The sequence below is a fragment of the Telmatherina bonti genome (genome assembly GCF_933228915.1).
Source record: "Telmatherina bonti genome assembly, chromosome: 7".
In the NCBI taxonomy this organism is placed as follows: domain Eukaryota; kingdom Metazoa; phylum Chordata; class Actinopteri; order Atheriniformes; family Telmatherinidae; genus Telmatherina; species Telmatherina bonti.
The window spans coordinates 3,703,323-3,726,018 of NC_136625.1; the positions used below are offsets into that span (position 1 = coordinate 3,703,323).

The window sequence follows — 22,696 nt, forward strand, 5'->3', positions numbered from 1 at the left end:
CTCGTCATGCGATGTGTTATACTCGTCATGCGACGTGTTATAATGCAACGTGTCATGACTTGTCATGCGACGTGTTATATGCGACGTATCATATGACTCGTCATGCGATGTGTTATACTCGTCATGCGACGTGTTATAATGCAACGTGTCATGACTTGTCATGCGACGTGTTATATGCGACGTATCATATGACTCATGCGACGTTATAATGCGACGTGTCATATGACTCGTCATGCGACGTTATAATGCGACGTCATATGACTCGTCATGCGACGTTATAATGCAACGTGTCATGACTCGTCAAGAGACATAATGCGACGTGTCATATGATTTCCCATGCAACGTGTTATAATGCGATGTGTCACATGACTCGTCATGAGACGTTATAATGCGACGTGTCATATGACTCGTCATGCGGCGTGTTATAATGCGACGTGTCATGACTTGTCATGCGACGTGTTATATGCGACGTATCATATGACTCATGCGACGTTATAATGCGACGTGTCATATGACTCGTCATGCGACGTGTTATAATGCGACGTATCATGACTCGTCATGAGACATAATGCGACGTGTCATATGATTTCTCATGCAACGTGTTATAATGCGATGTGTCACATGACTCGTCATGCGCTGTGTTATAATGCAACATGTCATATGACTCGTCATGCGATGTGTTATAATGCGACGTGTCATATGACTCGTCATGCGGCGTGTTATAATGCGACGTATCATATGACTCATGCGACGTTATAATGCGACGTGTCATATGACTCGTCATGCGACGTTATAATGCGACGTGTCATATGACTCGTCATGCGACGTGTTATAATGCGACGTGTCATATGACTCGTCATGAGACATAATGCGACGTGTCAAGACTCATCATGTGACGTGTCATAATACGATGTGTCATATGACTCATCATGCGACGTTATAATGCGACGTATCATATGATTCGTCATGCGACGTGTTATAATGCAATGTGTCATATGACTCGTCATGCGACGTGTTATAATGCGACGTGTCATATGACTCATCATGCGACGTGTTATAATGCGACGTGTCAAGACTCGTCATGTGACGTGTTATAATGCGACGTGTCATATGACTCGTCATGCGACGTTATAATGCGACGTGTCATATGACTCGTCATGCGACGTTATAATGCGACGTGTCATATGACTCGTCATGCGACGTTATAATGCGACGTGTCATATGATTCGTCATGCGACGTGTTATAATGCGACGTGTCATATGACTCGTCATGCGATGTGTTATAATGCAACATGTCATGACTTGTCATGCGACGTGTCATAAGACTCGTCATGCGACGTTATAATGCGACGTGTCATATGACTCATCATGCGACGTGTTATAATGCAACGTGTCATAACTCGTCATGTGACGTGTTATAATGCGACGTGTCATATGACTCATCATGCGACGTGTTATAATGCAACGTGTCATAAGACTCGTCATGTGACGTGTTATAATGCGACGTGTCATATGACTCGTCATGCGACGTGTCATAAGACTCGTCATGTGACGTGTTATAATGCGACGTATTATATGACTCGTCATGAGACGTTATAATGCGACGTGTCATATGACTCGTCATGCGACGTGTTATAATGCGACGTGTCATATGATTTGTCATGCAACGAGTTATTATGCGACGTGTCACATAACTCGTCATGCGTTGTGTTAATGCAACATGTCATATGACTCGTCATGCATTGTGTTATAATGCGACGTATCATATGACTCGTCATGCGACGTGTTATAATGCGACGTGTCATATGACTCGTCATGCGACGTGTTATAATGCGACGTGTCATATGACTCGTCATGAGACATAATGCGACGTGTCATATGATTTGTCATGCAACGTGTTATAATGCAACATGTCATATGACTCGTCATGTGACGTGTTATAATGTGACGTGTCATATGACTCATGCGACGTTATAATGCGACGTGTCATATGACTCGTCATGAGACATAATGCGACGTGTCATGATTTGTCATGCAACGTGTTATAATGCGACGTGTCATATGATTCGTCATGCGACGTGTTATAATGTGACGTGTCATATGACTCGTCATGAGACATAATGCGACATAATGCGACGTGTCATGATTTGTCATGCAACGTGTTATAATGCGACGTGTCATATGACTTGTCATGCGACGTGTTATAATGCAACGTGTCATAAGACTCGTCATGTGACGTGTCATAATACGATGTGTCATATGACTCATCATGCGACGTTATAATGCGACGTATCATATGATTCGTCATGCGACGTGTTATAATGCAATGTGTCATATGACTCGTCATGCGACGTGTTATAATGCGACGTGTCATATGACTCATCATGCGACGTGTTATGATGCGACGTGTCATAAGACTCATCATGCGACGTGTTATGATGCGACGTGTCATAAGACTCGTCATGTGACGTGTTATAATGCGACGTGTCATATGACTCGTCATGCGACGTGTTATAATGCAACGTGTCATAAGACTCGTCATGTGACGTGTTATGATGCGACGTGTCATAAGACTCGTCATGCGACGTTATAATGCGACGTGTCATATGACTCGTCATGCGACGTTATAATGCGACGTGTCATATGATTCGTCATGCGACGTGTTATAATGCGACGTGTCATATGACTCATCATGCGACGTGTTATAATGCAACGTGTCATAAGACTCGTCATGTGACGTGTTATAATGCGACGTGTCATATGACTCATCATGCGACGTGTTATAATGCAACGTGTCATAAGACTCGTCATGTGACGTGTTATAATGCGACGTGTCATATGATTTGTCATGCAACGTGTTATAATGCAACATGTCATATGACTCGTCATGTGACGTGTTATAATGCGACGTATCATGACTCGTCATGAGACATAATGTGACGTGTCATATGACTCGTCATGCGATGTGTTATAATGCGACGTGTCATATGACTCGTCATGCGGCGTGTTATAATGCGACGTATCATATCACTCATGCGACGTTATAATGCGACGTGTCATATGACTCGTCATGAGACATAATGCGACGTGTCATATGATTTGTCATGCAACGTGTTATAATGCGACGTGTCATATGATTCGTCATGCGACGTGTTATAATGTGACGTGTCATATGACTCGTCATGAGACATAATGCGACATAATGCGACGTGTCATGATTTGTCATGCAACGTGTTATAATGCGACGTGTCATATGACTTGTCATGCGACGTGTTATAATGCAACGTGTCATAAGACTCGTCATGTGACGTGTCATAATACGATGTGTCATATGACTCATCATGCGACGTTATAATGCGACGTATCATATGATTCGTCATGCGACGTGTTATAATGCAATGTGTCATATGACTCGTCATGCGACGTGTTATAATGCGACGTGTCATATGACTCATCATGCGACGTGTTATGATGCGACGTGTCATAAGACTCATCATGCGACGTGTTACGATGCGACGTGTCATAAGACTCGTCATGTGACGTGTTATAATGCGACGTGTCATATGACTCGTCATGCGACGTGTTATAATGCAACGTGTCATAAGACTCGTCATGTGACGTGTTATGATGCGACGTGTCATAAGACTCGTCATGCGACGTTATAATGCGACGTGTCATATGACTCGTCATGCGACGTTATAATGCGACGTGTCATATGATTCGTCATGCGACGTGTTATAATGCGACGTGTCATATGACTCATGCGACGTGTTATAATGCAACGTGTCATAAGACTCGTCATGTGACGTGTTATAATGCGACGTGTCATATGACTCATGCGACGTGTTATAATGCAATGTGTCATAAGACTCGTCATGTGACGTGTTATAATGCGACGTGTCATAAGACTCGTCATGCGACGTTATAATGCGACGTGTCATGACTCGTCATGCGACGTTATAATGCGACGTGTCATATGATACGTCATGCGACGTGTTATAATGCGACGTGTCATATGACTCATCATGCGACGTGTTATAATGCAACGTGTCATAAGACTCGTCATGTGACGTGTTATAATGCGACGTGTCATATGACTCATCATGCGACGTGTTATGATGCAACGTGTCATAAGACTCGTCATGTGACGTGTTATAATGCGACGTGTCATATGACTCGTCATGCGATGTGTTATAATGCGACGTGTCATATGATTTCTCATGCAACGTGTTATAATGCGATGTGTCACATGACTCGTCATGCGCTGTTATAATGCAACATGTCATATGACTCGTCATGTGACGTGTTATAATGCGACGTATCATGACTCGTCATGAGACATAATGCGACGTGTCATATGACTCGTCATGCGATGTGTTATAATGCGACGTGTCATATGACTCGTCATGCGGCGTGTTATAATGCGACGTATCATATGACTCATGCGACGTTATAATGCGACGTGTCATATGACTCGTCATGCGACGTTATAATGCGACGTGTCATATGACTCGTCATGCGACGTGTTATGATGTGACGTGTCATATGACTCGTCATGAGACATAATGCGACATAATGCGACGTGTCATATGATTTGTCATGCAACGTGTTATAATGCGACGTATCATGACTCGTCATGAGACATAATGCGACGTGTCATATGACTCGTCATGCGATGTGTTATAATGCGACGTGTCATATGACTCGTCATGCGGCGTGTTATAATGCGACGTATCATATGACTCATGCGACGTTATAATGCGACGTGTCATATGACTCGTCATGCGACGTTATAATGCGACGTGTCATATGACTCGTCATGCGACGTGTTATGATGTGACGTGTCATATGACTCGTCATGAGACATAATGCGACAATGCGACGTGTCATATGATTTGTCATGCAACGTGTTATAATGCGACGTGTCATAAGACTCGTCATGTGACATGTTATGATGCGACGTGTCATATGATTTGTCATGCAACGTGTTATAATGCGACGTATTATATGACTCGTCATGAGACGTTATAATGTGACGTGTCATAAGACTCGTCATGTGACGTGTTATAATGCGACGTGTCATATGACTCGTCATGCAACGTGTTATAATGCGACGTGTCATATGACTCGTCATGCGACGTTATAATGCGACGTGTCATATGATTCGTCATGCGACGTGTTATACTCGTCATGCGACGTGTTATAATGCAACGTGTCATGACTTGTCATGCGACGTGTTATATGCGACGTATCATATGACTCGTCATGAGACGTTATAATGCGACGTCATATGACTCGTCATGCGGCGTGTTATAATGCGACGTGTCATATGACTTGTCATGCGACGTGTTATATGCGACATATCATATGACTCATGCGACGTTATAATGCGACGTGTCATATGACTCGTCATGCGACGTTATAATGCGACGTGTCATATGACACGTCATGTGACGTGTTATAATGCGACGTATCATGACTCGTCATGAGACATAATGCGACGTGTCATATGATTTGTCATGCAACGTGTTATAATGCGATGTGTCACATGACTCGTCATGCGCTGTGTTATAATGCAACATGTCATATGACTCGTCATGTGACGTGTTATAATGCGACGTATCATGACTCGTCATGAGACATAATGCGACGTGTCATGATTTGTCATGCAACGAGTTATAATGCGATGTGTCACATGACTCGTCATGCGTTGTTATAATGCAACATGTCATATGACTCGTCATGCATTGTGTTATAATGCGACGTATCATATGACTCGTCATGAGACGTTATAATGCGACGTCATATGACTCGTCATGCGGCGTGTTATAATGCGACGTGTCATATGACTTGTCATGCGACGTGTTATATGCGACATATCATATGACTCATGCGACGTTATAATGCGACGTGTCATATGACTCGTCATGCGACGTTATAATGCGACGTGTCATATGACACGTCATGTGACGTGTTATAATGCGACGTATCATGACTCGTCATGAGACATAATGCGACGTGTCATATGATTTGTCATGCAACGTGTTATAATGCGATGTGTCACATGACTCGTCATGCGCTGTGTTATAATGCAACATGTCATATGACTCGTCATGTGACGTGTTATAATGCGACGTATCATGACTCGTCATGAGACATAATGCGACGTGTCATGATTTGTCATGCAACGAGTTATAATGCGATGTGTCACATGACTCGTCATGCGTTGTTATAATGCAACATGTCATATGACTCGTCATGCATTGTGTTATAATGCGACGTATCATATGACTCGTCATGAGACGTTATAATGCGACGTGTCATATGACTCGTCATGCGACGTGTTATAATGCAATGTCATAAGACTCGTCATGTGACGTGTCATAATACGACGTGTCATGACTCATGCGACGTTATAATGCGACGTATCATATGACTCGTCATGCGACGTGTTATAATGCAATGTGTCATATGACTCGTCATGCGACGTGTTATAATGCGACGTGTCATAAGACTCGTCATGTGACGTGTTATAATGCGACGTGTCATATGACTCGTCATGCGATGTGTTATACTCGTCATGCGACGTGTTATAATGCAACGTGTCATGACTCGTCATGCGACGTGTTATAATGCAACGTGTCATGACTTGTCATGCGACGTGTCATATGACTTGTCATGCGACGTGTTATATGCGACGTATCATATGACTCATGCGACGTTATAATGCGACGTGTCATATGACTCGTCATGCGACGTTATAATGCGACTTGTCATATGACTCGTCATGCGACGTGTTATAATGCGACGTATCATGACTCGTCATGAGACAATGCGACGTGTCATATGATTTCTCATGCAACGTGTTATAATGCGATGTGTCACATGACTCGTCATGCGCTGTGTTATAATGCAACATGTCATATGACTCGTCATGTGACGTGTTATAATGCGACGTATCATGACTCGTCATGAGACATAATGCGACGTGTCATATAACTCGTCATGCGATGTGTTATAATGCGACGTGTCATATGACTCGTCATGCGGCGTGTTATAATGCGACGTGTCATATGACTTGTCATGCGACGTGTTATATGCGACGTATCATATGACTCATGCGACGTTATAATGCGACGTGTCATATGACTCGTCATGCGGCGTGTTATAATGCGACGTGTCATATGACTTGTCATGCGACGTGTTATATGCGACGTATCATATGACTCATGCGACGTTATAATGCGACGTGTCATATGACTCGTCATGCGACGTTATAATGCGACGTGTCATATGATTTGTCATGCAACGTGTTATAATGCGACGTGTCATGATTCGTCATGCGACGTGTTATAATGTGACGTGTCATATGACTCGTCATGAGACATAATGCGACATAATGCGACGTGTCATATGATTTGTCATGCAACGTGTTATAATGCGACGTGTCATATGACTCGTCATGTGACGTGTTATGATGCGACGTGTCATAAGACTCGTCATGCGACGTTATAATGCGACGTGTCATATGACTCGTCATGCGACGTTATAATGCGACGTGTCATATGATTCGTCATGCGACGTGTTATAATGCGACGTGTCATAAGACTCGTCATGCGACGTTATAATGCGACGTATTATATGACTCGTCATGAGACGTTATAATGCGACGTGTCATATGACTCGTCATGCGACGTGTTATAATGCGACGTGTCATATGATTTGTCATGCAACGAGTTATAATGCGACGTGTGACATAACTCGTCATGCGTTGTGTTATAATGCAACATGTCATATGACTCGTCATGCATTGTGTTATAATGCGACGTGTCATATGACTCGTCATGCGACGTTATAATGCGACGTGTCATAAGACTCGTCATGTGACGTGTTATAATGCGACGTATTATATGACTCGTCATGAGACGTTATAATGCGACGTGTCATAAGACTCGTCATGTGACGTGTTATAATGCGACGTGTCATATGATTTGTCATGCAACGAGTTATAATGCGACGTGTAATATGACTTGTCATGCGACGTGTTATATGCGACGTATCATATGACTCGTCATGAGACGTTATAATGCGACGTGTCATATGACTCGTCATGAGACGTTATAATGCAACGTGTCATATGACTCGTCATGCGATCTGTTATAATGCGACGTGTCATATGACTCGTCATGCGACGTGTTATAATGCAACGTGTCATAAGACTCGTCATGTGACATGTTATGATGCGACGTGTCATAAGACTCGTCATGTGACGTGTTATAATGTGATGTGTCATATGACTCGTCATGCGACGTTATAATGCGACGTGTCATATGATTCGTCATGCGACGTGTTATAATGCAACGTGTCATATGATTCGTCATGCGACGTGTTATAATGCGACGTGTCATATGACTCATCATGCGACGTGTTATATGACTCGTCATGCGACGTGTTATATGACTCGTCATGCGACGTGTTATAATGCGACGTGTCATATGATTCGTCATGCGACGTGTTATAATGCGACGTGTCATATGACTCGTCATGCGACGTGTTATAATGCGACGTGTCATATGACTCATCATGCGACGTGTTATAATGCGACGTGTCATATGACTCATCATGCGACGTGTCATATGACTCGTCATCATGTGACCTACCTCTGTGGAGACTTTTTGCCACTTCTGTCTGCACATATCTCCAGTGAAGCCGCTGAAGCCAACCTTCTCCCAGTCGAAGTGGGACTCCGTGGTCTTGTACTTCATGGCGTCTCCGTCCGGCAGCATGCCGCGGATTCTCTCCAGCAGAGTCAGACATTCCTCCTTCGTCCAGTCATCTACAGCAAAAGACATTGGTCAGGACGCCGTAGCCGCTGCCCCCTCCCCTGGGACTTCCTAGATTTACCTGCTTCCGTCTTGATCCTGGCGCTCTGAGCTGCGGTGACGCCACTACTGCTGCCGTTCATCCTGACGGAGCAGACTCCGCCCCCGACCACTGAACAGACAGGAAAAGTTGTTTACATGTGTTTGTGGGCGGGGCCAGACCTCTAACCCCCCAATCCCTGGAAATTCAGCCCCATGGTAACCACGGTAACCACCTGATTAGCTGATCTGGGACCCGTGGTAAACTTAGCTTCATCTGTCTCCTGAAGAAGAGGAACAGCTTCGGAGCGGCATCCTGGTGGAGGAACGTCATCACCATGGCAACAGAAAAGATGCTGGGCGTGGGAGGACGGAGACGTTCGACGTCCACGTTTACCTCTGTCCCGCTCCGAGGACACGCGTCCTCCGTCTGTCTTTGGTCCCGATCCCGTTTAGTCTCTACATGTTTCCTGCAGAACCTCTGAAAACCACCAGCTTCTGGTCCCGGTCTCCTGGTCCGGGTCTCCTGCTTCGGGTCTGTTGGTCCGGGTCTCCTGCTTCGGGTCTGTTGGTCCCGGTCTCCTGGTCCGGGTCTCCTGCTTCGGGTCTGTTGGTCCCGGTCTCCTGGTCCGGGTCTCCTGCTTCGGGTCTGTTGGTCCCGGTCTCCTGCTTCGGGTCTGTTGGTCCCGGTCTCCTGCTTCGGGTCTGCTGGTCCCAGTCTCCTGGTCCCGGTGTCCCGGTCCGGGTCTGCTGGTCCCGGTCTCCTGGTCCAGGTCTGCTGGTCTGGGTCTCCTGGTCCCGGTCTCCTGGTCCGGGTCTGCTGGTCTCGGTCCCGGTCTCCTGGTCCCGGTCTCCTGGTCCGGGTCTCCTGGTCCGGGTCTGCTGGTCCCCGTCTCCTGGTTCGGGTCTCCTGGTCCCGGTCTCCTGGTCCGGGTCTCCTGGTCTGGGTCTGCTGGTCCCGGTCTCCTGGTCCGGGTCTGCTGGTCCCGGTCTCCTGGTCCGGGTCTCCTGGTCTGGGTCTGCTGGTCCCGATCTCCTGGTCTGGGTCTGCTGGTCCCGGTCCGGGTCTGCTGGTCCCGGTCTCCTGGTCCCGGTCCCCTGGTCTGGGTCTGCTGGTCCCGGTCTCCTGGTCTGGGTCTGCTGGTCCCGATCTCCTGGTCCGGGTCTGCTGGTCCGGGTCTCCTGGTCCCGGTCTCCTGCTTCGGGTCTGTTGGTCCCGGTCTTCTGGTTCGGGTTTCCTGGTCCCGGTCTGCTGGTTCCGGTCCCCTGGTCTGGGTCTGCTGGTCCCGGTCTGCTGGTTCCCGTCTCCTGGTCCAGGTCTCCTGGTCCCGGTCTGCTGGTTCCCATCTCCTGGTCCGGGTCTGCTGGTTCCGGTCTGCTGGTTCCCATCTCCTGGTCCGGGTCTGCTGGTCCCGGTCTCCTGCTTCGGGTCTGCTGGTCCCGGTCTCCTGGTTCGGGTTTCCTGGTCCCGGTCTCCTGGTCCCGGTCTCCTGCTTCGGGTCTGCTGGTCCCGGTCTCCTGGTTCGGGTTTCCTGGTCTGGGTCTCCTGGTCCCGGTCTGCTGGTTCCGGTCCCCTGGTCTGGGTCTGCTGGTCCCGGTCTGCTGGTTCCCGTCTCCTGGTCCAGGTCTCCTGGTCCCGGTCTGCTGGTTCCCATCTCCTGGTCCGGGTCTGCTGGTCCCGGTCCGGGTCTCCTGGTCCCGGTCTCCTGGTCCGGGTCTGCTGGTCCCGGTCTCGGTCCCGGTCTGCTGGTCCCGGTCTCCTGGTCCCAGTCTCCTGGTCTGGGTCTGCTGGTCCTGATCTCCTGGTCCGGGTCTGCTGGTCCCGGTCTCCTGGTCCCGGTCTCCTGCTTCGGGTCTGTTGGTCCCGGTCTCCTGGTCCCAGTCTCCTGGTCTGGGTCTGCTGGTCCTGATCTCCTGGTCCGGGTCTGCTGGTCCCGGTCTCCTGGTCCCGGTCTCCTGCTTCGGGTCTGTTGGTCCCGGTCTCCTGGTCCGGGTCTCCTGCTTCGGGTCTGCTGGTTCCCGTCTCCTGGTCCCGGTCTGCTGGTTCCCATCTCCTGGTCCGGGTCTGCTGGTCCCGGTCCGGGTCTCCTGGTCCCGGTCTCCTGGTCCGGGTCTGCTGGTCCGGGTCTCCTGGTCTGGGTCTGCTGGTCCCGATCTCCTGGTCCGGGTCTCCTGGTCCCGGTCTGCTGGTTCCCGTCTCCTGGTCCGGATCTCCTGGTCCCGGTCTGCTGGTCCCGATCTCCTGGTCCGGGTCTCCTGGTCCCGGTCTGCTGGTTCCGGTCTGCTGGTTCCGGTCTGAACCAGAAGGGGGCAGACAGCAGTTCGGGCTGCAGCGGCTCAGAATCTTTACCTCTAACGGAACCAGAACCGTACCGTTTGGGGATGAATCCGGACATCAGGGCGGTTTTGTTTTGGACCAGTTCGGTTCGGTTCGGTCCTGGAGGCCGCGGGAACGCGCCGCGGGATCACCAGCAGGTTCGGGGACTCCGGCGAGCCGTCAGGCTCCGGCTGCCCTGGCAATGGCGTCCGTCCTCCGGCAGGAGTCAGCACGCAGCTTCCGCTGCGGGCGCAGCGCGACTCGGACGTTTTATCGGGAAGTTTGACGGACAGAAGGAAGGAAACGTCGGACCGACCCGCGGCACCGAACCGCCGCGAGCTCCGACACGTGGAGCCGATAATCGCATTATTCCACCAAACTCCTGAAACGAGGAGAAACCGTCGATAAACGCGTTTACATTTCCACGAATATCTACAGGAAATTCGCATTTGCACGTTTCTGCGCAGAATTTGAGCGACTCGCCGCAGATTGCGGTGATTTGGCTGCAGAGCGGCGCGACGAGCAGCAGCTGCTGCCCCACAAGCCTTCACCGCCAAGCCGCCATGAAGGATTGGACGACTCGGGGACAAACGATCAGAAAAACACAGAAAATGGATGGAAATGAGAACTGAACGCTCACCTGCTGGTTCGGATAGAAACCCCGGTCGTTCCTGAACAGCACCGAACTGGTTTGGCTTATTTGGGGACTTTGGAAGTGTGTCTTTTTCAGCTGTAAACCCCGGGGAGTCAGCTCGAAACGGATCCGACAAAAGGAGCGTCTAGTCCGGTATGAAACTCCGCCCAGCGCCGCAGGGGGAGGAACTCCGGGGGAAAACATGAGGACAAAGGCGGAGGATGAAACCAGAGACAGCGGCCAGAGCATCAGCCGCAGCCGCAGGAAAGCAACATTTTGTCTGTTTAACAGACATTTTCTCCTTTTCTCTGCATTTTAACTGGAGCGCGCTTTTCCCGGATCAACGCGCTGGTTTTCACCGGTCCAAGTCCAGATGCTACACCGGCGGGGTGCTGGATGACCGGGAACCCGGCGGAGGAGGGCGATGGGCTGGCTGTTCCGAGACCGAGATAAACCGACCAAAGTCGGGAGAAAGTGGGGAGGTGTGGTGGGAGCCTTGTGGGCGGCTTGGAGACGGCAAAGGAACCCGGATCCTCCAGGACCAAGGTCCGCGTCCACATGGCATCCTGCCCGCTGACAGCGCACCGGGCCCGGGTCTGAGGACCGGCAGCAGCCGCGAGGATCGATCCAGGATCTGATCACTATGCCATCAGTCCGCAGGTGGCGCGTGCGTGCGCGCGTGCCCGCGGGGAAAGTTTCTCACTTGTTTGTTTTTAATAAAATATTTTTCTCTGAAATTTGTTTTTGGTTTTTTATTTTTTTATCATTTGGTGGAAAACCTGCCGCGAGACGCGTCCTGGTCCCGGTCCAGACCGCTCCGGTACAGTTTCGGGAGACCTAATCAGATCCTCGACAGTCGGAACCTCGGGGCCACAACACCGCCCCCTGCTGGTCTGGAGCTGCAGGGTCCAGAGTCCATGTTAGTACTCCTGGCAGGTCTGGGTCTGTCCGGGTCTGTCCTGGCAGATCCGGGTCTGTCCTGGCACGTCCGGGTCTGGAACGTGGTCTCTGAGGGAGATGATTGGTGAGATTAAGCTGACTGGATCCTCGCAGGATCCTCATCCATACAGGTCTAGAGACATCCATACAGGTCTAGAGACATCTGTACAGGTCTAAGGACATGTATTATGTGTCCTGTGCGTCCCATTGGTGGACTGGTGGTCTTACATGATGAAGGTACTGCAGGTTTTCAGAGTCTTGTAGCAGGATGGAACTGGGACCAGAAGGTCTGGAAGAGTTTCAGAGCTAAAACTGAGCTGGACCAGAACAGAAGAGGATCTGGACGTGGTATGAACCAGATGGAACTTCCAACTCCGGCCAGCAGGGGGGCAGTGTGACGTCCGCAGCGTCTCGTGACGTCAGCAGCGTAGAAAAAGACGGCAGCAGGAAGTGTCGGTCCGGTTCGGACCTGGAGGCGTGACGGGTCTGAAATGAGGTTTCTGCTGTGAGAGGTGAGTCCAGGTCCTGCTGCGTCCTCCAGAGACTCTCTGGTCCCGGTCCAGTCCGCGGGTCTGCGCAGCCGCAGTAAGGTGTTAGCATGTAGCCTAGCTGTTCCAGTGAGCTTTAAACCCGTCCGGAGGTTCCGGTCCAGCAGCCGGACCCACGGAGCAGGTCTGCGGAGTCCCGCCTGTCACGTGACGCAGAAACCAGGTGGACCAGGTCCTGGAGGTCCAGGTCCTGGAGAAACCAGGTCCTGGAGGTCCAGGAGCCTCATGTCTCACCCTGCAGCACCAAATCCTGCGTAGACCAGTCCCAGTCCACTTCTGGGATTTCTAAAACCAGGACATGGCGGTCAAACGTCCCGACCTCCACGCCAACACGGCGTCCAACATGTGGAGAAACGGGAACCGGCGACACCAAAGGCAGTAAAATGTTCTGAAACCAGCAGTTCTACATGTTAGAAAAGCCACATCACACAGTTAATAAGTCGTACAGAAGCTGCCGTACTAATAAAGCTCTACATGAAGACCTGCAGGTAGAAGGAGGCGGTCGCCATGACAACAGCCCATCATCAGGCTTGAGTCCTGACATGGCGACCTGCTGCTGGTTTTGGGGAGGGGGTGTTGTCCATATTAAGCCCCGCCTCCTTTTTGCAGGTGTGTTGCTGTTGGCGATGGCTTTGATAGAAGGCGTTGGAGATGAGGTGACGTTGCTTTTTGGCTCTCTGCTGATGATAGCGGTGCTGCTGCTCGCCTGGATCTCCACCCGAACCTCGGACCCCCGCGAGCCCCTGTTCAGCACTTCCCCCGGCCCCACACAGACCACTGACTCCGTCCAAAACCAGACCGTTTTCCCGACCAACAGCACGCCAGCGCCCGCCGCTCCATCATCATCATCATCAGCCACCAGCTCTGTGAGTGACAGCTCCCTGTCAGACGCTCCGCTCGCGTCCAGTCGGGGAGACGAGGAGACGGGGGGAGGCGATGGCGTGAGGAGCAGAGCAGGAGGAGCAGAACCAGAACCACCGCCGTCTCAGAGGAACATGGTGGTCCGGTTAAAGTTCCTGAATGACACGGAGAGAATGGCTCAGGTGAAACCGCAGGACACCATTGGATACATCAAACGGTAACTAGCAACAGTTAACAGGGTTAACTACTAGTTACTGTCGTAGACTACTAGTTACTGTCATTTATTACTTATGTTTTCTACTAGTTACTGTCGTCGACTACTAGTTACTGTCATTTACTACTTGTTATGTTTTCTACTAGTTACTGTCGTAGACTACTAGTTACTGTAATTTACTTCTAGTTATGTTTTCTACTAGTTACTGTCGTAGACTACTAGTTACTGTAATTTACTATTATGTTTTCTACTAGTTACTGTCGTAGACTACTAGTTACTGTCATTTACTTCTAGTTATGTTTTCTACTAGTTACTGTCGTAGACTACTAGTTACTGCCATTTACTTCTAGTTATGTTTTCTACTAGTTACAGTCGTAGACTACTAGTTACTGTCATTTACTTCTAGTTATGTTTTCTACTAGTTACTGTCATAGACTACTAGTTACTGTCATTTACTTCTAGTTATGTGTTCTACTAGTTACTGTTGTAGACTACTAGTTACTGTCATTTACTACTTGTTATGTTTTCTACTAGTCACTGTCGTAGACTACTAGTTACTGTCATTTACTTCTAGTTATGTGTTCTACTAGTTACTGTCGTAGACTACTAGTTACTGTCATTTACTACTTATGTTTTCTACTAGTTACTGTCATTTACTAATGTTTTCTACTAGTTACTGTCGTAGACTACTAGTTACTGTCATTTACTACTTGTTATGTTTTCTACTAGTTACTGCTCTAGACTCCTAGTTACTGTCATTTACTAATGTTTTCTACTAGTTACTGTCGTAGACTACTAGTTACTGCCATTTACTACTTATGTTTTCTACTAGTTACTGTCATTTACTTCTAGTTATGTGTTCTACTAGTTACTGTCGTAGACTACTAGTTACTGTCATTTACTAGTTTTCTACTAGTTACTGTTATTTACTAATGTTTTCTACTAGTTACTGTCGTAGACTACTAGTTACTGTCATTTACTACTTGTTGTTTTCTACTAGTTACTGCTGTAGACTACTAGTTACTGTCATTTACTAATGTTTTCTACTAGTTACTGTCGTAGACTACTAGTTACTGTCATTTACTTCTAGTTATGTGTTCTACTAGTTACTGTCGTAGACTGGTTACTGTCATTTACTACTTATGTTTTCTACTGGTTACTGTAATTTACTAATGTTTTCTACTAGTTACTGCTGTAGACTACTAGTTACTGTCATTTACTTTATGTTTTCTACTAGTTACCGTCGTAGACTACTAGTTACTGTCATATACTAATGTTTTCTACTAGTTACTGTCATTTACTAGTTATATTTTCTACTAATCACTGTCGTAGACTACTAGTTACTGTCATTTACTTCTAGTTATGTGTTCTACTAGTTACTGTCATAGACTACTAGTTACTGTCATTTACTACTTATGTTTTCTACTAGTTACTGTCGTAGACTACTAGTTACTGTCATTTACTACTTTTTATGTTTTCTACTAGTTGCTGTTGTAGACTACTAGTTACTGTCATTTACTTCTAGTTATGTGTTCTACTAGTTACTGTCGTAGACTACTAGTTACTGTCATTTACTACTTGTTATGTGTTCTACTAGTTACTGTCATTTACTACTTGTTTTCTACTAGTTACTGTCGTAGACTACTAGTTACTGTCATTTACTACTTATGTTTTCTACTAGTTACTGCTGTAGACTACTAGTTACTGTCATTTACTACTTATGTTTTCTACTAGTTACTGTCATTTACTACTTGTTATATTTTCTACTAGTTACTTTTGTAGACTACTAGTTACTGTCATTTACTTTTAGTTATGTTTTCTACTAGTGACTGTCATAGACTACTAGTTACTGTCATTTACTACTTGTGCTTTCTACTAGTTACTGTCGTAGAATACTAGTTAGTCATTTACTAATGTTTTCTACTAGTTACTGTCCTTTACTACTTATGTTTTCTACTAGTCACTGTCATAGACTACTAGTTACTGTCATTTACTTCTAGTTATGTGTTCTACTAGTTACTGTCGTAGACTACTAGTTACTGTCATTTACTACTTATGTTTTCTACTAATTACTGTCGTAGACTACTAGTTACTGTCATTTACTACTTGTGCTTTCTACTAGTTACTGTCGTAGAATACTAGTTAGTCATTTACTAATGTTTTCTACTAGTTACTGTCCTTTACTACTTATGTTTTCTACTAGTCACTGTCGTAGACTACTAGTTACTGTCATTTACTTCTAGTTATGTGTTCTACTAGTTACTGTCGTAGACTACTAGTTACTGTCCTTTACTACTTATGTTTTCTACTAGTCAGTCGTAGACTACTAGTTACTGTCATTTACTTCTAGTTATGTTTTCTACTAGTTACTGTCATAGACTACTAGTTACTGTCATTTACTTCTAGTTTTCTACTAGTCACTGTCGTAGACTACTAGTTACTGCCATTTACTTCTAGTTATGTTTTCTACTAGTTAGTCGTAGACTACTAGTTACTGTCATTTACTTCTAGTTATGTTTTCTACTAGTCACTGTCGTAGACTACTAGTTACTGTCATTTACTTCTAGTTGTGTTCTACTAGTTACTGTCATAGACTACTAGTTAGTCATTTACTACTTATGTTTTCTACTAGTTACTGTCGTAGACTACTAGTTACTGCCATTTACTTCTAGTTATGTTTTCTACTAGTCACTGTCGTAGACTACTAGTTACTGTCATTTACTTCTAGTTATGCGTTCTACTAGTTACTGTCGTAGACTACTAGTTACTGTCATTTACTACTTATGTTTTCTACTAGTTACTGCTGTAGACTACTAGTTACTGTCATTTACTACTTATGTTTTCCACTAGTTACTGTCATTTACTACTTGTTATATTTTCTACTAGTCACTGTCGTAGACTACTAGTTACTGTCATTTACTACTTATATTTTCTACTAGTTACTTTTGTAGACTACTAGTTACTGTCATTTACTTTTAGTTATGTTTTCTACTAGTGACTGTCATAGACTACTAGTTACTGTCATTTACTACTTGTGCTTTCTACTAGTTACTGTCGTAGAATACTAGTTAGTCATTTACTAATGTTTTCTACTAGTTACTGTCCTTTACTACTTATGTTTTCTACTAGTCAGTCGTAGACTACTAGTTACTGTCATTTACTTCTAGTTATGTGTTCTACTAGTTACTGTCGTAGACTACTAGTTACTGTCATTTACTACTTATGTTTTCTACTAATTACTGTCGTAGACTACTAGTTACTGTCATTTACTACTTGTGCTTTCTACTAGTTACTGTCGTAGAATACTAGTTAGTCATTTACTAATGTTTTCTACTAGTTACTGTCCTTTACTACTTATGTTTTCTACTAGTCACTGTCGTAGACTACTAGTTACTGTCATTTACTTCTAGTTATGTGTTCTACTAGTTACTGTCGTAGACTACTAGTTACTGTCCTTTACTACTTATGTTTTCTACTAGTCAGTCGTAGACTACTAGTTACTGTCATTTACTTCTAGTTATGTTTTCTACTAGTTACTGTCATAGACTACTAGTTACTGTCATTTACTTCTAGTTTTCTACTAGTCACTGTCGTAGACTACTAGTTACTGCCATTTACTTCTAGTTATGTTTTCTACTAGTTACAGTCGTAGACTACTAGTTAGTTATTTACTTCTAGTTATGTTTTCTACTAGTTACTGTCGTAGACTAGTAGTTACTGTCATTTACTACTTGTTATGTTTTCTACTAGTTACTGTCGTAGACTACTAGTTATTGTCATTTACTTCTAGTTATGTTTTCTACTAGTTAGTTGTAGACTACTAGTTACTGTCATTTACTTCTAGTTATGTTTTCTACTAGTTACTGTCATAGACTACTAGTTACTGTCATTTACTACTTATGTTTTCTACTAGTCACTGTCGTAGACTACTTGTTACTGTCATTTACTTCTAGTTATGTGTTCTACTAGTTACTGTCGTAGACTACTAGTTACTGTCATTTACTACTTATGTTTTCTACTAGTTACTGTCATTTACTAATGTTTTCTACTAGTTACTGTCGTAGACTACTAGTTACTGTCATTTACTACTTATTTTTTCTACTAGTTACTGTCATTTACTACTTGTTATATTTTCTACTAGTCACTGTCGTAGACTACTAGTTACTGTCATTTACTTTTAGTTATGTGTTCTACTAGTTACTGTCGTAGACTACTAGTTACTGTCATTTACTACTTATGTTTTCTACTAGTTACTGTTGTAGACTACTAGTTACTGTCATATACTTCTAGTTATGTTTCCTACTAGTTATGTTTCCTACGAGTTACTGTGGTTTACTACTAGTTATGTTTACTATTAGTTATGTTTTCTACTAGTTACTGTCATTTACTACTTGTTATGTTTCCTACGAGTTACTGTCGTTTACTACTAGTTATGTTTACTATTAGTTATGTTTCCTACTAGTTGTCATTTACTACTTGTTATGTTTACTACTAGTTACTGCTGTTTACTATGTATGAATCAACAGCAGTTGTAAAGTACACAATGGGCGCGGTTCGGCGCGGCCCGTCCTGCCGTGGCTCAGCGGTTCAGGTCTGACCCGGTTCTGTTGGTGTCTTTTAGGACTTACTTTGCGGGACAGGAGCAGCAGGTCCGGCTCATCTACCAGGGCCAGCTACTGCAGGATGATGCTCAGACCCTGGCCTCCCTCAACCTGGTTCACAACTGTGTCCTACATTGTCACATCTCCCAGCATGCAGTGCGAGGTCCGGGGGGGGGGCCGCGGCCCGCCGACCAGGTTCAGGTGGCGCTGAATGTAGGTAGCCTGATGGTCCCCGTCCTGGTCCTGATGCTGTCTGTGCTGTGGTACTGTCAGATCCAGTACCGGCAGTTCTTCACGGCCCCTGCCACCGCCTCGCTAGTCGGCATCACCATCTTCCTCAGCCTGGTGGCCTTTGGAGTCTACCGCCGCTAACTGCTCTCTGATTGGCTGCTGAGCCAGATGGAGGCTGCTGATGTTGCCGTGGAGATCTGAGTTTAGACAAGAACTTTTTTATTCGTATTAGATCATGTTTCACATCAATGTGCCTCTGTGATCCGAGTTTCTGTGGACTGAAGGAGACCCAGACCTGGTCCAGACCTGACATTTAGTTCAGACCAGACACCTGGTCTAGACCCGAGAACTTGTCCACATCTGGTTCTGAAGACCAGGAGCGGATGTGAGTTTCAGCTTTGGGAGAACGTCTATTAAAAGCTTTATTTATGATCCTGGTTCTGTGTCTGATCTTTCCGGGTCCTTGAGGCATCCGCCTTTTGGCTTCCAGTCCGAGTCCGTTTAGAAAGTCCGCTCTGTTTGGCGAGACGTCAAGGTGCCAAACTGCCTCTGATGGGGACGTGTGTTTGTGTCAGACCTGCTGTGTCGTGTCTCTGCAGAAGGACATCTGATGAACAACATTTGAAGGGAACGTCTGAAATAATCCCTTTTAAGATCAATTCTAAGAGGTTTAAAAAGCTGCGTATCTGGATCAAACACGCGATCAGAAGGACCTACATGACGCCAACCGTTCTGGGACGTAACCTGCTGATTGGCTACCCCTTTGGGAAGACGTGTTAATTCCATCTACATATCCCCAAGCTTCCCCCTTCTCCTTTTAAAATCTTTCCTTTCAGGTTTTAATGGACAGATGTCCTGTTTTATACGTCCCTTCCTAACTTTATGTCCTATCACCGGGCAGCTTGTCCCGGGGCGGGGGGGGCAAATGCAGGAATCCGAGCCAGAGATGCAGAATATCTCGTCGTTTTAATGAACTGAAACGAAGGGAAGCGAACACGGGAGACAAACCAAGCAGTGGAGAAGCAAACAAGACCAGGTGGATCCAATGAACAGGAAGGCGAAACAAGAACCAAGGGAACACCAGGAAGACCAGAACTAACGGTAGAAAACACATCAGGACACAGCTAACAGTGGGGGGGTGTTGTACCGGGCAGGGTGACGGGGGGGAGATCTGTCGCGGGGCAACTGGAGAAAAGCTCAGCCATGTCCAGTCCACCCTGACCCCTGACCCTAACCCTGACCCCTTCCAGCGGATGTTGTCTTGGCCTCCTGGGGTGGACATCCTCACCACGCCGGGGAGTTGAACCCTTCCCCACCGCCTGGCGGATGTCATCCCACATCACCATCAACACCGCTTGAGTTTCCCACACATAGCTGTGTTTCTTTTTTTTTTTTTTAATTATTTTTCCTCCAAAATAAAATCCTTTCTTCTTTTCTCCTCCTCATTGTCGGGTGCTTTAGTCCCCAGCGGTCTCTGCTGGGTCTTTCTGGGGGGGGCATCTTCTGCCATGACAGGGAGTCAAACCTCTCCCGCCTGCGTGGCCGGCTGATGCCCACCCCATCTTGCCAACAACATTGTTGATTTAGCAGCCTTTGTATCGGTCTTTATTTCCCTCCCAACTCCCCCCCAGATAGATCTTTTTTTCCTCACACACCCAGCTTGCCAAATGGATCTTGTCATAACCATCTTTCCACCTCTTTCATTTCCAGAACCAGGTTCTTCACATCTGTTCGTAACTCACAATAACCTCCAAGTCAGTAGGCCAGCGCAAAAAACCATCATCATGGTAACCCTAACCCCCAACCTTAACCCCTAACCCCCAACCCCCAACCTCAACCCCAGACCCCAACCTTAACCCCAGACCCCAACCTTAACCCCAACCCCCAACCTTAACCCCCAACCTTAACCCCTAACCCCCAACCTTAACCCCAGACCCCAACCTTAACCCCTAACCCCCAACCCCCAACCTTAACCCCAGACCCCAACCTTAACCCCTAACCCCCAACCTTAACCCCAGACCCCAACCTTAACCCCAACCCCCAACCTTAACCCCAGACCCCAACCTTAACCCCTAACCCCCAACCTTAACCCCTAACCCCCAACCTTAACCCCAACCTTAACCCCTAACCCCAACCCCCAACCTTAACCCCAGACCCCAACTTTAACCCCAACCCCCAACCTTAACCCCCAACCCCCAACCTTAACCCCAGACCCCAACCTTAACCTCAACCCCCAACCTTAACCCCTAACCCCCAACCTTAACCCCAACCCCCAACCTTAACCCCCAACCCCCAACCTTAACCCCTAACCCCCAACCTTAACCCCTAACCCCCAACCTTAACCCCTAACCCCCAACCTTAACCCCAGACCCCAACCTTAACCCCAGACCCCAACCTTAACCCCTAACCCCCAACCTTAACCCCCAACCCCCAACCTTAACCCCAGACCCCAACCTTAACCCCTAACCCCCAACCTTAACCCCAGACCCCAACCTTAACCCCAACCCCCAACCTTAACCCCAGACCCCAACCTTAACCCCTAACCCCCAACCCCCAACCTTAACCCCAACCCCCAACCTTAACCCCTAACCCCAACCCCCAACCTTAACCCCAGACCCCAACTTTAACCCCAACCCCCAACCTTAACCCCCAACCTCCAACCTTATCCCCAGACCCCAACCTTAACCCCTAACCCCCAACCTTAACCCCAACCCCCAACCTTAACCCCAGACCCCAACCTTAACCCCAACCCCCAACCTTAACCCCAGACCCCAACCTTAACCCCTAACCCCAACCCCCAACCTTAACCCCAACCCCCAACCTTAACCCCAGACCCCAACCTTAACCCCTAACCCCAACCCCCAACCTTAACCCCAACCTTAACCCCAACCTTAACCCCAGACCCCAACCTTAACCCCTAACCCCAACCCCCAACCTTAACCCCAGACCCCAACCTTAACCCCAACCCCCAACCTTAACCCCAGACCCCAACCTTAACCCCTAACCCCCAACCCCCAACCTTAACCCCTAACCCCAACCCCCAACCTTAACCCCTAACCCCAACCCCCAACCTTAACCCCAGACCCCAACTTTAACCCCAACCCCCAACCTTAACCCCCAACCCCCAACCTTAACCCCAGACCCCAACCTTAACCCCAACCCCCAACCTTAACCCCTAACCCCCAACCTTAACCCCAGACCCCAACCTTAACCCCTAACCCCCAACCTTAACCCCTAACCCCCAACCTTAACCCCAACCCCCAACCTTAACCCCAACCCCCAACCTTAACCCCTAACCCCCAACCTTAACCCCTAACCCCCAACCTTAACCCCAGACCCCAACCTTAACCCCAACCCCCAACCTTAACCCCCAACCTTAACCCCAGACCCCAACCTTAACCCCAGACCCCAACCTTAACCCCAACCCCCAACCTTAACCCCTAACCCCCAACCTTAACCCCAACCCCCAACCTTAACCCCTAACCCCCAA

At 47.1% G+C, this 22,696-nt stretch overlaps 2 protein-coding genes across 5 annotated transcripts in view; one reads left to right on the plus strand and one right to left on the minus strand.

Annotated features, from left to right (window-relative positions):
• Nucleotides 1–12,456, minus strand: part of ubtfl (upstream binding transcription factor, like) — a 54,022-nt gene extending 41,566 nt beyond the window's left edge. For all 4 annotated transcript variants that reach the window (XM_079243608.1, XM_079243607.1, XM_079243606.1 and 1 more), the window contains exons 1-3: nucleotides 11,819–12,456; nucleotides 8,905–8,994; nucleotides 8,661–8,836 (exon numbers count right to left, since the gene is read on the minus strand). In XM_079243608.1, coding sequence (XP_079099734.1) covers nucleotides 8,661–8,836; nucleotides 8,905–8,965 — 237 coding nt within the window. In that variant the 5' untranslated portion in view covers nucleotides 8,966–8,994; nucleotides 11,819–12,456. The remainder of the gene's footprint in view (nucleotides 1–8,660; nucleotides 8,837–8,904; nucleotides 8,995–11,818) is intronic.
• Nucleotides 12,457–13,163: 707 nt separating this feature from the next.
• On the plus strand, nucleotides 13,164–19,638 carry tmub1 (transmembrane and ubiquitin-like domain containing 1). Its single transcript, XM_079243299.1, has 3 exons — nucleotides 13,164–13,263; nucleotides 13,909–14,377; nucleotides 18,996–19,638. Exons 2-3 carry the CDS (start codon nucleotides 13,926–13,928, stop codon nucleotides 19,345–19,347), a joined length of 804 nt encoding a protein of 267 aa, XP_079099425.1. The 5' UTR covers nucleotides 13,164–13,263; nucleotides 13,909–13,925; the 3' UTR covers nucleotides 19,348–19,638.
• The last annotated feature ends 3,058 nt before the right edge of the window (nucleotides 19,639–22,696 follow it).